We start from the raw sequence: 17286 nt of genomic DNA, 5'->3' as shown, positions 1-17286 counted from the left end.
GACCGGTGTAAGTTATTGACCCGCTCAGTCTTCGACTACAGAAGCATCGCACTGAAAACTACTACTCAGAGCGTGATTTTCGACATTATAGGGCGATCGGGAATTCCTGGAGCCATGAAAGCAACTACCACCAATGCATTGTTAGTGGCAGCTTGCGAAATAGCACTTAACATAAAAGGCAGATGTCGTCAGATAGTTCTGCCTTGAGACGTTTTTCGATATCTGATCATAACTCCAAAACGGCAGTGGCTAAATTCTGGGGGCTAATACAAACACATCACTGGTAAACCACAAACCGAACTTCTCTGCAGTAAAAACCCATGAAAAATGGCGAGACCTCTTGCCAATAATCCTTTAAGACACGAAATTACCTTACTTTCGGTATCCGTTTGACATCTGTCTCTGCACCTCTCTCATATTTGCCACACGAGTTAAGGAACGAGAAGGACATCAATTACGAACTAAAGCAGTTTACTGGTCACAGTAGACTTGTACATATATTTAAACTCACACTGATAGTCACAGAATCGCAAAGCGCTTTGCAGGAACTATAAAAAACAAAAATCGATAAGCAGGCTAAGATAATGTACACTTTAAAAAAAAAAAAAAAAAGACGCACCACGAAGGAATTATCCGAATACGACGGAAATCGGTAGGTGCGATACACAAATACAGACAATAAAAAGATCGCAAGTTCAGAAAAATTGGATGGTTTATTCAAGAGAAGGGGTTTCACAAATTGAGCAAGTCAATGACGCGCTGGTCCACTCTGGCTCTTATGCAAGCAGCTATTCGGCTTGGCATTGATTGTTAGAATTCTTGGATGCCCTCCCGAGTGATAGCGTGCCGAATTCTGTCCAACTGGCACATTACATCGTCAAAATCCAGAGCTGGTTGCAGGGACTTGCCCATAATGCTCCAAACGTTCTCAGTTGGTCAGATGTCCGGCGACTTTGCTGTCCGAGGTAGGGTTTGAAAAGCAAGAAGACAAGCAGCAGGAACTTTCGCCGTGTGTGGGCGGGCAATATCGTGCTCAGGATGGCTGGTCACGAAGGTCAACCAAATATGGCGTAGAATATGGTCGACGCACCGCTGTACAGTAAGGTCGCCGCAGATGACGACCATAGGGGTCCTCCTATGAAATGAAATGGCATCCCAGACGATCAGTCCTGGTTGTTGGGCGACGACGGTCCGAGGCATCTACAGACACCTCGTCGCCGGTCATCGGGGCCCAGTTCGAAGAGGGTCTCATCACAGAAGGCAGTGGGATTCTAGGCGAGATACGTGTCTGGAGACACGTCGGACAGCGGTCGGGCGCCGACACGGCCGAGAACCACGAGCCATGGCCTGGGATCCAGCTTCATTTCATAGCAGGACCACCTCAGTTGTCATCTGCGGCACACTGGCACGTCGACGACATTCTACAGCCAGTTCTGTTTCCCTTAATGGGAACCCATCCTTCGCTTCCATTTCGGTAAGATAATTCCCAACTGCTCGTCTTCTTGCTTGTCAAATCAAACTTTGACCAGAAAGGTCGTCGGATCTCTCCCATTTTGAGAAAGTTTTGAGAATTTTGGGCAGGTCACTCCAACGCGCTCGGGATTTTAACGATGTAATGCGCTAATTGGACAAAATCTGGCATGGCATCCCTCAGAAGGACATCAAACAACTGCATCAAACAATTTCAAGCCGAAGAGCTGCTTGCATAAAGGCTAGAGGTAGACCAACGTGTTATTGATTGCTCAATGTGCGGATCTCTTTCTCTTGATCAAATCAACCAATTTTTCTCAAATTGTAATGATTTGTTTGTCTGTTGATCATGTGTACCAATTTCCCTCCCATTCGGATAATTCCTTCGTGGTGCGTCGGTGTTTTCGTAGTTTTCCTCCTTGGAGTATATTTTGGATATATTGGCGACCATCACAGAGGCCAGGGAAAATGACGTAGACGTCAATTTGTTACGGATAAAAGGAGCGCATGAAATTTTGCCTGGCGAAAGAATCGACCAACTAGCGCAGTTGTGTCTAAAATTGATCGTTCATAGTGGTTTCAAACCTACGATCAAGAACACTGCTTATCCTGACTGGAACCGAGAGAGGTGAGGTTCTTAGCAGTATTAAGGGCAGACGGCTAGCGGCCGTAAGACAGAACATCTCTCCCCAATCGTCGTTCGACTATTTGAAGCTAAGCAAACGTCATTCGTATGAAGCTGGGACATTCACATTGTATAAAAATTTTAGTTTCCAGCATTGTGATGAGGACGAAACTGACGTAGCAGACCTTGTATTGTATGTTAACCCGGGACCTAGAAACGACGGAGAGGCTGCGTCCCCGCAGCCGCAGTGGTCCACAACCCCACGACGACTACCGCACCCTCCGCCGCCCCACACCGAACCCAGGGTTACTGTGCGGTTCGGCCCCCGGTGGACCCCCAGAGGGAACGTCTCACACCAGACGAGTGTAACCACTATGTTTGCGTGGTAGAGTAATGGGTGTGTACGCGTACGTGGAGAACTTGTTTGCGCAGCAATCGCCGACATAGTGGAGGTGAGGCCGAATAAGGGGAAGCAGCCCGCATTCGCCGAGGTGGATGGAAAACCGCCTAAAAACCATCCACAGACTGGCCGGCTCACCGGACTTCGACACAAGTCCGCAGGGCGGATTCGTGCCGGGGACCAGGCGCTCCTTCCCGCCCGGAAACCAGTGCGTTAGACAGCACGGCCAACCGGGCGGGCCGCCCTTTTACGTTTACTCGAAGTTTTATGTTAACTCTGTACAGTACGGCGGTACGGCCAATACTGCCTAAAGCCAAAGAAAAAAAAATAAAGATAAAAATGTTGCCACCACGCTGGACCCAGAGGTCCTCTCAGACGAGTCAGGGAGCCAAGTAAGGCATCGTCCTGGACGCACTACTGTGTGGAGGCTCCTGGGACAACGAACATTGCCATATCGCAAGTGCCATCGTCATCGTCGTCAGTAGGGGGCAGGGGGCAGGCAGAGCTCGGTAGTCCGGCGAATCAGCCTCTGTACCCGCGTGCCGTGCGAAATGGGTTGGAGGAAAATCGTCGCTCGGAGAGCACCCCGTGTCGTTTCTCCACGGCGGCCTGCCGTAACTAGGCCACGAAAGTTGGGTAATAACATCCCTTGTCCCCGTTTTCCCTGTACGAGTATTATCCGCTACCCCAACGACCGAAAACGCTGAGCACGTCCTTGCCCAATGCTGTGAGGGACTCCGCCTTAGTCGCTGCTGGTCGGCCGGGCTGCGGTCTCGGTACGTCACCACGCCGGTGTGTGTATCCACTGCACAGGCGCGTCCAGCTGTTAGACTTCCGTGTCTGTGACAGGTGAGGGCACTGCAGATATCTGTGACCTTTGTTACGTTGCCAGCTGGCACACGCAGCGTCACCTGGGCATTTATTTCGCCCACTGCCTTGCGCCGCAGCAGTAACACCAGTCACCGTCAGGTCAGCTGTCGGGCTGGGCTGGCAGTTGGATGGGTGGACCGTCCGGTCTGCCGAGCGCTGTTGGCGAGCGGGGCGCACTCAGTCCCTGTGAGGCAGTCTGAGGAGCTGCTCGATTGAGGAGTAGCGGCTCCGGTCTCGGGAACTGACACACGGCCGGGAGAGCGGCGTGCTGACCACGTGCCCCTCCACAGCCGCATCCAGTGACGCCTTGGGGCTGAGGATGACACGGAGGCGACACTCCGTACTTTCGATTCGCATGTTATTTTTCCCTATACAACTGTCCTGAAACGATTGCACAGAACCTACTGCTTACAAATAACTGAGTCTTCATGACCTGTTCGTTTCAGTCTTCTATTATTAGTCCACCCCCTCCTCTACCTCCTCTCTGACCACCCTCCCTGCCTTTGCCCATAACTACCCCCCTCCTCCCCCCCTGTCTGTCCATCTTTTCTCCCCCTTCTCTGTCCACCACTCCGTGATCCGCCTCACGCTCACTCCAATGAGAGATCCGTGGTCTTTACCACCACAGTATTTCTCTCCAGCTCCAGGTAGTAAGTAATATGTGCGACAAGTCTGGCTGACATCGATCCATTGCCGTAGCAGGAGATGTTGAACATAAGCACGTATTGCACTCATACATGTCCGATTCGCAGCCGTGTGGGCTGATCTCAGGTCCCGCAACACGTTGACAAAACTATTGTCTCACTGCAGACCTCATTGTCGGGACCTGCTTGACACAATGAACTGTACAAATAAGATACAAACTGATCTTCAGGCCTTTAAAAGTATTCCAAATAAACTAAACACAAGAATTAAATACCAGCAGGTCCTCTTCGAAAATTTTTATGTCACCCCTTGTTATCCTCATTCCCCCTCCTACCCCTAGTGGTAGTGCGAAACCTTCCTCTACTTTTATACGAGGCGTGGTTTCGCACAGCCACATCACTTGTGTGGCGTAGCGTATTTCATTTGTGAGGCACGACCTAGAGTTATGAAGAAAATTGAGACAACAGCATTAAGTAACTCAATATGGTAACACAAGCGATGGAAGCAGCGCACGGCAGGAAAGTTGTCTGGACGCATGAATGTCGTGTGTTCCATATTGAATAGGCGTTTGGAGTGACGTCTCAAGTCAATGACGGGAGCACATCGTGATACAAGTAACATGTTTACAACCAAAGTAAATATTCTATGCGAATCATAGGTCTTTGTCACTGATTCCATATGTATGGGAAACTGGCTGAGGTGGCACAAATGAAAGCAAAATTAAGGAAAACCACGTACGATGAAGATGTTTAGGTCGTGTTACATCACTCCTCTTGTGAAGCTTAGTTCGCACTTTGGTGGCACAAATGAAAGCAAAAATAAGGAAAACCACGTACGATGAAGATGTTTAGATCGTGCTACAGCACTCCTCTTGTGAAGCTTAGTTCGCACTTTGGTGCATCGTTGAGACTCATTGCCACGATTCTTTTTCGTAGACTTTTTATTGCAGACTTGTTCGTCGTACCACGTCTAGGTCCGAGTCGACGACGCCAGAAACCTGTAAGTTGAGTCCTCTCCTGCGCAGATGAAAGATCGTATGGTAGGTAAACGAAGGGAAGTTGTTGAAGTAATTTTTCAAAAAAATGTTTTACGTATAGAATAAAAAAACACAGTATGCTTTCGATCCGCATGTTTGTTTCTTATACAACTTTTCTGAAGCGATTGCAGAGAAACTATTGCTTAAAAATAATTGACTATTTCAAATTGTACGTCTTACATCGTAGCCATATGACGAGGTAATAATCTTTTCGTTAATGGTCATATTTATTACGACACTTCAAAGTTTTTTAACTGACTGCCCGTTGTTCGAAAAATTGCACTTAATTCAGAGTGGGAATTGCGACTGCTAATCTGAGGGAAGCAAAAATTAGCAGTCAAGTTGTCGTCATATTCCGAAATGTGTAATTTCATATCATTATAATAGAGGTGTATCCTACGTTGAAAGGCAGAGTGAAAAGAAGTGAGCCGACCACGATTCGATCCCATAGCCCTTCGGTTTCCAATTTATTTCTCTACCCATGATATATATGTGTGTCAGTGGATAGAGGATGGAGGAAAAAATTACAAGAAAGCGGTGTGTGTGTGTGTGTGTGTGTGTGTGTGTGTGTGTGTGTCTGGTTGGTACCCTTTCGTGGTCGCTGGTGGTGCTGGCGTTTCGCCAGTGTACGTATACATTCTACATACTGGAGCAGCCAGCCGTTGCCCTGCCTTCAGGACTTCTTTGCCAACATGGTCACCGTTGTGTTTTACCGTAGGCCATTGGCCGAGGTCGCCTGCGGGTGCCAGAGGCTTGATACGTTGCACAAACGAATGAATAACATTCGGGCGAGAGACGACTCGACTTATACACATTGTCGCACCATAAGGGGTCATTCCTCCTAACTGGGGCGGGAGGCGAAGAGGCAGTTCTTCCAGAGAGAGACGAAACAAGCGAGTTGCGGTGGGACACACCCCGACGGGTTGCGATCGGCAGCGTCAGGTGGCTGTTAACAAGGATCTGCGCCTCGATGCTACGAAATATGTTGGGAAGAACTGCAAGAGCCTCCGCGATAAAACCCTTTATCTCGAACACGCGGTCAAACGTATTGTTAAAAATGCAGAAAAGCGACGGCACAGCGAACAAGAGTGACTGCAGCAACTGAAATCACATCCCGCTCCACCGCTATCGGAGCCAAAATGGAGCGACCAGGAAAGCAATTGTGATGCTCCCCAGTCAGGTCGCCAGCAGACAAGATAACCTTCCACTGACACTCTGCCCTGGAAACAGTTTTACGATGAATATTAAGAAAAGTGAGAGGAGGAAAGGAACTGAAACGGCCATATTGTTTCGGTATTAAAGCTATTTTACTCATCTTAAAAGCCTGCGTGATCTCGTTTAACATCGCCGTAAACGTCTTACCCGAGAGCCGCCTCGCCAAAAGCGAACGTTAAACTCCGTAGGGAGACCACTCCAGTCGGGTAATTTACGGGAGACAGCAGCAGCGATAAGAGAGAGAGAGAGAGCACCGCGTCTGCCTTCGAGGCGGCCACAGACAGCAGGTGTGATCCACCCACGTACGGCTCCACGAGAACCATCAGGAACACGTCTCACATTGTTGTTCACTGCAAACAGCTGCGCATAACAAAGTTTTGAACAAGGCTGCTTGATTCAGTGACCGTTTATAAATTAAAATTGAAACAATTGAGCCCTCGGTCACAATTTTTTAGTCTTTTTTACCAGGTTTCAACACTTCTAAGGGTGCCTTCATCAGACTTTACACATTTAAAGTGGCCTGTTATTTATTTTATACGTGAAATGTAAGTACTGTCTCTGTCTTGTATCGTTAGTCAGTACTTACACTTTTTTATATAAATTTTTTTTTCTTCCCACAAATTCGTAATTATGATACAGTCTACTTTAAACGTCTAAATTCTGATGAAGGCACTCTTAGAAGTGTTGAAACCTGGTAAATAAGACTAAAAAATTGTGACAGACGGCTCAATTGTTTCAATTTCAGTTCCGCATAGTATTTTTGGAGAGCGCCAACAATATCACTGTGAGAGATGTAACGAAACTGCGACGATGTCGCGATTGACGGCGAGTTAGGTGATACAGTGATGTCAGTTTCCGTTCGACAAGCGAGAGAGGTTTGGATTTGACCTGTAGACCCTTCATCTGATGCCGCTTAACCCGCAGCAGCTTTGATTTAAAACGGCGAACGTCTCGGATCAGGAGACAGACGTTACCCGCTCCGTCATACAGCTCGCGCAAAGGAGGGTAAGAAAATTCGCAAGTTTTCCTATAGACTGTAGTCCTATGCTCCAGCAGCAGAGTGCGATATTAAGGAACGACGGAGATTCGGCGTCGTTACATCTGCCCACCGATGATCCAACAGCGAAGAACAAGGCACAGCGGAGCGGCGACAACGCTCCCACACGGCCCAAATCACGCCTCCCAGAGCGCAGCCCACGAGTTGGGATTCAGTCAGCGTCCACTGCGCTGCGCCCGAAACAGCTTCGCAGGTTGCCGTTCCGGGTTTACAGTAGCCGCCACAGCACAGTGCTCAGAAAAGGAAACGGAGACAACGTCAACCGCAAGAATCATACCATATAAACCATCAGATGAACGAAACCTGTCGATACGACTTCAAGAGATGGAATATTTCAGCTCCCACACGTCACGCAAACACATCGCATCTACCAATTCACTTAGTTCACGACAGAAACTACAATGTGGGGACTGATCGCTTGGACGTAAAGCACAATTAAAGTCGCCACCTGACATGAGATACTGAGGCCTAGCGCAAACCGTCAACGCGCCACTGTATGACCCGAACCGGGCGGTGCATATAAAACAACATGGGCTAGGTTAGAAAGAGCACACCCTATCCCCCTAACAGAATTAATCAGTTCAATAACGGCAACGGGGATACGCTCATGTTGCACCCACGAAACTGGACAAGGAGACAGCATGTAGAATATTGGGCTAAGATCCAAAGGCAAAAACATGGCAAGGTATTGATGCCGAAGCCATGTTGTAAGACAAGTCTCTCAGTCCTGGGCTTGAACAGGAGAGAAATGAAACTCACGGTTGGACTATTGAGGGTCATGGGAACTTCAAAAAACTCCTACATACAATGGGGATAATAGAAGACCCCAAATGCAGGCTGTGTGGTATGGGCGAAGAAACCGCATCACAGACACAGAATATTCGGATCAACCAGACCTGAAGAAATTGTGTCTCGCAAAGCACTGATAAAGGATATGCTTGCACTGTTCAAGGACACTGACTGGCTTTACCAGAGACACAGGGATCAATACCGCACAATGAACTCTGTTTCGGTGCGGGCAGCAGCGGGCTTGACCAATGCTGTTTCTGCCTCCCTGATCAAATCAAATCAAATCAACATATCGCTCATTCAGAAGCCACATTAAAATCAGTTTGAAATTCAAAGAGAGCAAATCTGGTGAATAATACTTCTTGTAAAACTTCAGTATCGACAAGGATTATAAATAAACTGAAGTAACGAAGCCAAATGAAAATATGATTCAGTTCTATTAACGTTTAATAAAGGTGTAAGCTCGAGTCATCAATAAGAATAAGAACAGGTGCATACGCCAAAGAAAACCTACTTATTCCACTCCTCGACTGTCACAATCCCGTCGAACCGTTACGGTAACGTTTCTTCTTTGCAACAGCACGATCCGGCTGGGTTCGTTGCTTACGCCGGCCGTACGGCAAGTTACCCTCCGCCGCCGACTGTGTGGGAGGATTGTTTACCGCAGCCAAGTCAACCGTCGCCGGCGCTGAAGAGGCGGAAAATGTCTGCACAAGGGGAAGCCCCAGTGAAAGCGACCGACGCAAGTCAACGAGACAGCCAGGCGTCAAGACCGAGTCTGCGTCGGGAGTACCAGGAGCGTGCTGCTGTGGCTCAACACGTGGAACGGACGGAATAAGCGGCGAGGGAGTCGACACCACGGGTTCCAGCGTTTGGAGAGCTTCGAAGGACACATCAGCGGAAATCCAACGAGTCACATCAGAACCCGTGTCTTCGGTCTTAACTGTGGAATGTCACCCGCAGCGAAATTCAAATCCGTGCGGTGGGCGTTATTAGCAGAAGACTGCTCACCCCCTGATTCAGTACTATTGGGGACGAGGTCCATCACCGTTAACTTAAACCGCTTTTCAAGAGCAGGCTGCAAAACAAAGACACTTCTCGGACACAGCACGTCCCCACCCAGCTACAGTATGTATGAGACGGGATCTTCTGTTTCACCTGCATTTCTGCGGAACGAATTCCGATGAAGCGCTGGAGTCAGTGCTGGCTGGACCATCGTTCTCGGCGAATGTTTTTAACCTCGCCGTGCTTAAGCAAAACGTCCTTACGGTAAACATTATGTACGTAGGGAGGCAAGTTGAACACACTAACATTCGTGTATTCAACATCATCATTTGCAAGGAGGACTCCACTATCTGAGTCGTCTCTGTGACAGAAAGGAATCTGGGAACCATGCTTAAGCAGTAATATTTCTACTGGCAAGGGATTCAAAAATTTAATAAATAAACACAAAGTTCGGTGTCAAAATACGCCGTATTTACCTAATCGCATGTCAAACCAGAAACACCTACCACCCAATGGTAGGTTACCAGAGAACTGGCCTGCACATGACGGGTCGACTTCTCACTGTATCTTTACGAGGAACAGATCTGGACTCCACGGGAACAAAAGGAGCGTGCATACGACGACGCTAGCACATCTAAACCAAGTCAAAGACGAATTCGACATACCGTATACATTCACAAAGCTAAAACCTTGCCTAAACAGCAAACTTGCAGTAATCGTGGCGCTCTTAAGGAGCAGAAGTAAACAGTAAACCCTTTCAGCGTCGCAAGAGGAACTGCGGACCACCACTGCAGCCACGTACGGATCAGATCCCACTGTCTACATCTACATCTATACTCCGCGAGCCACCTTACGGTGTGTGGCGGAGGGTACTTATTGTACCACTATCTGATCCCCCCTTCCCTGTTCCATTCACGAATTGTGCGTGGGAAGAACGACTGCTTGTAAGTCTCCGTATTTGCTCTAATTTCTCGGATCTTTTCGTTGTGATCATTACGCGAGATATATGTGGGCGGTAGTAATATGTTGCCCATCTCTTCCCGGAATGTGCTCTCTCGTAATTTCGATAATAAACCTCTCCGTATTGCGTAACGCCTTTCTTGAAGTGTCCGCCACTGGAGCTTGTTCAGCATCTCCGTAACGCTCTCGCGCTGACTAAATGTCCCCATGACGAATCGCGCTGCTTTTCGCTGGATCATGTCTATCTCTTCTATTAATCCAACCTGGTAAGGGTCCCATACTGATGAGCAATACTCAAGAATCGGACGAACAAGCGTTTTGTAAGCTACTTCTTTCGTCGATGAGTCACATTTTCTTAGAATTCTTCCTATGAATCTCAACCTGGCGCCTGCTTTTCCCACTATTTGTTTTATGTGATCATTCCACTTCAGATCGCTCCGGATAGTAACTCCTAAGTATTTTACGGTCGTTACCGCTTCCAATGATTTACCACCTATGGCATAATCGTACTGGAATGGATTTCTGCCCCTATGTATGCGCATTATATTACATTTATCTACGTTTAGGGAAAGCTGCCAGCTGTCGCACCATGCATTAATCCTCTGCAGGTCCTCCTGGAGTACGTACGAGTCTTCTGATGTTGCTACTTTCTTGTAGACAACCGTGTCATCTGCAAATAGCCTCACGGAGCTACCGATGTTGTCAACTAAGTCATTTATGTATATTGTAAACAATAAAGGTCCTATCACGCTTCCCTGCGGTACTCCCGAAATTACCTCTACATCTGCAGATTTTGAACCGTTAAGAATGACATGTTGTGTTCTTTCTTCTAGGAAATCCTGAATCCAATCACAAACCTGGTCCGATATTCCGTAAGCTCGTATTTTTTTCACTAAACGTAAGTGCGGAACCGTATCAAATGCCTTCCTGAAGTCCAGGGATACGGCATCAATCTGCTCGCCAGTGTCTACGGCACTGTGAATTTCTTGGGCAAATAGGGCGAGCTGAGTTTCACATGATCTCTGTTTGCGGAATCCATGTTGGTTATGATGAAGGAGATTTGTATTATCTAAGAACGTCATAATACGAGAACACAAAACATGTTCCATTATTCTACAACAGATTGACGTAAGCGAAATAGGCCTATAATTATTCGCATCTGATTTATGACCCTTCTTGAAAATGGGAACGACCTGCGCTTTCTTCCAGTCGCTAGGTACTTTACGTTCTTCCAGCGATCTACGATAAATTGCTGATAGAAAGGGCGCAAGTTCTTTAGCATAATCACTGTAGAATCTTAAGGGTATCTCGTCTGGTCCGGATGCTTTTCCGCTACTAAGTGATAGCAGTTGTTTTTCAATTCCGATATCGTTTATTTCAATATTTTCCATTTTGGCGTCCGTGCGACGGCTGAAGTCATGGAACGTGTTACGATTTTCCGCAGTGAAACAGTTTCGGAACACTGAATTCAGTATTTCTGCCTTTCTTCGGTCGTCCTCTGTTTCGGTGCCATCGTGGTCAACGAGTGACTGAATAGGGGATTTAGATCCGCTTACCGATTTTACATATGACCAAAACTTTTTAGGGTTCTTGTTTAGATTGTTTGCCAATGTTTTATGTTCGAATTCGTTAAATGCTTCTCTCATTGCTCTCTTTACGCTCTTTTTCGCTTCGTTCAGCTTTTCCTTATCAGCTATGATTCGACTACTCTTAAACCTATGATGAAGCTTTCTTTGTTTCCGTAGTACCTTTTGTACATGATTGTTATACCACGGTGGATCTTTCCCCTCGCTTTGGACCTTAGTCGGTACGAACTTATCTAAGGCGTACTGGACGATGTTTCTGAATTTTTTCCATTTTTGTTCCACATCCTCTTCCTCAGAAATGAACGTTTGATGGTGGTCACTCAGATATTCTGCGATTTGTGCCCTATCACTCTTGTTAAGCAAATATATTTTCCTTCCTTTCTTGGCATTTCTTATTACACTTGTAGTCATTGATGCAACCACTGACTTATGATCACTGATACCCTCTTCTACATTCACGGAGTCGAAAAGTTCCGGTCTATTTGTTGCTATGAGGTCTAAAACGTTAGCTTCACGAGTTGGTTCTCTAACTATCTGCTCGAAGTAATTCTCGGACAAGGCAGTCAGGATAATGTCACAAGAGTCTCTGTCCCTGGCTCCAGTTCTGATTGTGTGACTATCCCATTCTATACCTGGTAGATTGAAGTCTCCCCCTATTACAATAGTATGATCACGAAACTTCTTCACGACGTTCTGCAGGTTCTCTCTGAGGCGCTCAACTACTACGGTTGCTGATGCAGGTGGTCTATAGAAGCATCCGACTATCATATCTGACCCACCTTTGATACTTAACTTAACCCAGATTATTTCACATTCGCATTCGCTAATAACTTCACTGGATATTATTGAATTCTTTACTGCTATAAATACTCCTCCACCATTGGCGTTTATCCTATCCTTGCGGTATATATTCCATTCTGTGTCTAGGATTTCGTTACTGTTCACTTCCGGTTTTAACCAACTTTCCGTTCCTAATACTATATGCGCACTATTTCCTTCAATAAGAGATACTAATTCAGGAACCTTGCCCTGGATACTCCTGCAGTTTACCAATATTACGTTGACTTTTCCTGTTTTTGGTCTCTGAGGACGGACGTTCTTTATCAACGATGATAATGTCCTCTCTGGTAAGCCGTCAGGTATTTTATCGTTTCGCCCAAGGGGGGGTCCCTCTAACCTAAAAAACCCCCGTGTGCACGCCACACGTACTCTGCTACCCTAGTAGCTGCTTCCGGTGTGTAGTGCACGCCTGACCTGTCTAGGGGGGCCCTACAGTTCTCCACCCAATAACGGAGGTCGATGAATTTGCAACCATTATAGTCGCAGAGTCGTCTGAGCCTCTGGTTTAGACCCTCCACACGGCTCCAAACCAGAGGACCGCGATCGACTCTGGGCACTATGCTGCAGATATTAAGCTCAGCTTGCACTCCGCGTGCGATGCTGGTTGTCTTCACCAAATCAGCCAGCCGCCGGAAGGAACCAAGGATGGCCTCAGAACCCAAGCGGCAGGCGTCATTCGTTCCGACATGTGCTACTATCTGCAGCCGGTCACACCCAGTGCGTTCAATAGCTGCCGGAAGGGCCTCCTCCACATTACGGACGAGACCCCCCGGCAAGCACACCGAGTGCACACTGGCATTCTTCCCCGACCTACCCGCTATTTTCCTAAGGGGCTCCATAACCCGCCTAACGTTGGAGCTCCCTATAACTAATAGGCCCGCCCTCTGTGACTGTCGGGACCTTGCCGGAGAATCGGCCACTGGCCCAACAGGCGAGGCATCCTGTGGTGGCTCGGAAACGATGTCATCACCACTAGGAAGCACCCCGTACCTGTTGGAAAGGGGTAAGGCAGCTGCCACGCGGCCAGATCCCACCTTCGCCTTTCGGCCAGGCACGCGCGAGCCCACCACTGTCCGCCATTCACCCTGGAGTGATGGCTGACCGGTAAGATGCTCACTGCCGGAAGACGCAGCGACATCAGGGGTTCCATGTGATTCCAAGGCCACCGAAGTAGGCATAGGTCTCACCACAGTTGCCCCAACGCCACTACGGGCCGACGCCTGCGTCTCGAGCTCGATGAGCCTAACAGACAAAGCCTCCACCTGCCCCCGAAGAGTGGCCAATTCTCCTTGCGTCCGCTCACAACAACCACAGTCCCTACACATGACTATGTTTACCCTACAAGCGAACGGTGTACTCGCCTTATTAGCAGCAGGAAATCGAAGTGCTCTCTCACTGACGGTCTAACCGACACTGAGCTGTTCTAACCAAACAAACAAAAGCCTGTACGATACGAGGGTCGATAGCAACGGCAATACTGTACACTACACTGTTATTAAAATAAACGGTTGTGTCTAGTAGGCACTCAAACACGCAAGAAATTACAAAAATGTGTGATGGCTCTTCACATCATTTTCACAATTTACTTTTAATGCAGTGTTAATTTTCACAGTTTGTACGAAATATTTATAAATTACAGAGAAAAAGCTTCACCGTGAATCAGTGTGTATCTCATAGCGAAATACGGATCTAAATGCCTACAGCAATTCCTGAGATTAGCCTGCCTGTACAGAGGGACACAAGCAAGCGACTTACAAAAGAAATAATGACAAGTACCTAACAAATTTGGTTAAATTTCAAACTGTTCTCGGTGTTCCTGAATTTTGCTGCAATGTCACCCTTATTTCTTTCCCACCCGTATGGCGTGCTTTCTTGCAGACAGTAAGTACCGAGTATGCCAGCGATTCTCTAAAAAACTTAACTACATTGTATAAAACAGTTTCAGATTTCTTAATACTTTTAAATGAGTTAATGTGTTATAAGAGTCGAGGGGCATGAAAGGGAAGCAGTGGTTGGGAAGGGAGTGAGACAGGGTTGTAGTCTCTCCCCGATGCTATTCACTCTGTATATTGAGCAAGCAGTGAAGGAAACAAAAGAAAAATTCGGTGTAGGTATTAAAATCCATGGAGAAGAAATAAAAACTTTGAGGTGCGCCGATGACATCGTAATTCTGTCAGAGACAGCAAAGGACTTGGAAGAGCAGTTGAACGGAATGGATAGTGTCTTGAAAGGAGGATACAAGATGAACATCAACAAAAGCAAAACGAGGGTAATGGAATGTAGTCGAATTAAGTCGAGTGATGCTGAGGGAATTAGATTAGGAAATGAGACACTTAAAGCAGTAAAGGAGTTTTGCTATTTGGGGAGCAAAATAACTGATGATGGTTCAAGTAGAGAGGATATAAAATGTAGACTGGCAATGGCAAGGAAAGCGTTTCTGAAGAAGAGACATTTGTTAACATCGAGTATAGATTTAAGTGTCAGGAAGTGATTTGTGAAACTATTTGTATGGAGTGTAACCATGTATGGAAGTGAAACATGGACGATAAATAGTTTGGACAAGAAGAGAATAGAAGCTTTCGAAATGTGGTGCTACAGAAGAATGCTGAAGATTAGATGGGTAGATCACATAACTAATGAGGAAGTATTGAATAGGATTGGGGAGAAGAAAAGTTTGTGGCACAACTTGACCAGAAGAAGCGATCGGTTGGTAGGACATGTTCTGAGGCATCAAGGGATCACCAATTTAGTACTGGGGGGCAGCGTGGAGGGTAAAAATCGGAGAGGGAGACCAAGAGATGACTACACTAAGCAGATTCAGAAGGATGTAGGTTGCAGTAGGTACTGGGAGATGAAGAAGCTTGCACAGGATAGAGTAGCATGGAGAGCTGCATCAAACCAGTCTCAGGACTGAAGACCACAACAACAACAACAAGAACAATGTGTTAAATCCTGCACCGGAAAAAAATTAGTGCTCCTGGAAAGACGATGTCTATTTTGATGCGATGACGTCATACTTCACCTGGGGAACAGTAGATATACTACAGATGATGGTTCCAACGTCGTCCGGCAACAGGTGGCGAAGTGGCAACAGCTACCAGAGCGCCACCTCTGTCTGCCCTTTAATACAGAATGCTGACAGCCAGAAATTTCAGCGAAGCAAACGGGCTACTCTCTACACACTATCAGTAACACAGCGCAAGTACTGGCCTGTCTGACCACAGAAAAGAAAATTCCGTGGTTGGCAAAAGGTCATTAAAATGTTTGGCATACACTTTCTACTGTTTCTCAGCTCTCAGAGGCATGAGCAGTGAACAGTGTCATCGTGTGGAACTGTAACCATAGCGGACCATGTGAACAATTACCTTTCTACCTTGTCTCGCAAGGCAGCTTTCAGTCGGATGAAAATTTCGTATAATAAATCTTACTGACACGATATCACCGCATATTCATTACTTTTTATAGATGGCACCCACTTTCCTCAGAAAATGTGTCCCTAAGTTTATTCCATCTCGAATGAAATGAGACATGTATGTCCAACAGAAACTATTGTTGAACTAACAGTCTAACAATTACTCTCAACAATATGGATATGTAAATAGTTAGGTCTGAGGACTGTTATCTTAGAGCGGATTTACATCGTGGACATAGAAATTAGTTGCGTCTAGGGAGAGTTGCCTGAAACTGGGCTTATCTCGAGGACACAGAAGTTAGTTGGGTTTGGTGAGTGTTACCTGACAGTCGGCTTAACTCACGGACTCAGAAATTAGTTGCCTCTATGGGGGCTTACCTGAGAGTGGGGTTACCTCGGTATTACAGAAATTAGTTTGGTCTAGGTAACGTTGTCTGAGATTGGTCTTACCTAAGGGACACACAAATTTGTTGTGTCTGGATGAGTTACCTGAGAGGGGGACATGGAAATTATTTGTCTCTGAGGACAGTTATCTGAGAGCTGGCTTACGCCAGGGACACAGAAGTCATTTGGGTCTGAGTAGAGTCACCTGACGGGAGGGGACTACCGCGGGGACACACAAATTACTTGGGTCTGGGGAGAGTTGCATGTAGCAGCTTACCTCAGGGATACAGAAATTAGTTGGGTTTATGGAGATTGGGTTTATGGAGATTTATGCATTGCATTGACTCAGAAATTATTTGGATCTAGGAAGGGTTAACTGAGAGCGCGCTTACCTCGAGTACGAAGAAATTAGTAGGGTCTGTGGAGAGTTACCTGAGAGTGGGTTACTTTGGGACGACAGAAATTACGTGGGTGTGGGGAGACTTACCCGAGAATGGGATTATCTTGGGGGTACAGAAATTAGTTGCCTCTGGGGAGAGTTGCCTGCCGCATGGACTCAGAAATTAGTTAGTTCTAGGCAGGTTTACCTGAAAGTGGGCTTACCTCGGGGCACGGAAATTAGTTGGCTCTCGGGACACTTACCTGAGAGCTGGCTTACACCAGTTCTACAGAAATTAGTCGCATCCAGGTAGAGTTAGCTCACCTCAGGGACGGTGACCTCGTACGGCGTGTCGAGAAAGACGGGAGCGTTGTCGTTGACGTCAGACACTCTGACGATCACTGGGATGGTGCGCTTCCGACCCGTGGCTCGCACCGTGCACGTCAGCTGCAACCAAACACAGTGGCACAACATGTTTTGTGAACCGTCAGGGGCGTACATGATGATATCGTTTCAGATAAATCTGAATATTGCAAATTGGATCAAGCTGTGCATCTCTGACAGGAAACAAAGGGTGTCAGAAGGACAGAGATCTAGACTGATCTATCAGGCA

General features: G+C 46.9%; 1 protein-coding gene across 1 annotated transcript in view; it reads right to left on the bottom strand.

The window, feature by feature from the left end:
- LOC124802464 (cadherin-99C) overlaps positions 1-17286 on the bottom strand; it is a 628642-nt gene that overhangs the window by 228689 nt on the left and 382667 nt on the right. Inside the window, exon 5 of the mRNA XM_047263250.1 lies at positions 16998-17120. Within this exon, the coding sequence (XP_047119206.1) occupies positions 16998-17120 (123 nt within the window). The remainder of the gene's footprint in view (positions 1-16997; positions 17121-17286) is intronic.

The sequence above is a fragment of the Schistocerca piceifrons genome, chromosome 6 (genome assembly GCF_021461385.2).
Source record: "Schistocerca piceifrons isolate TAMUIC-IGC-003096 chromosome 6, iqSchPice1.1, whole genome shotgun sequence".
Taxonomy (NCBI): Eukaryota; Metazoa; Arthropoda; class Insecta; order Orthoptera; family Acrididae; genus Schistocerca; species Schistocerca piceifrons.
The sequence above is the reverse complement of the archived record's forward strand: the minus strand, read 5'-3'. Positions and strand labels throughout refer to the sequence as shown.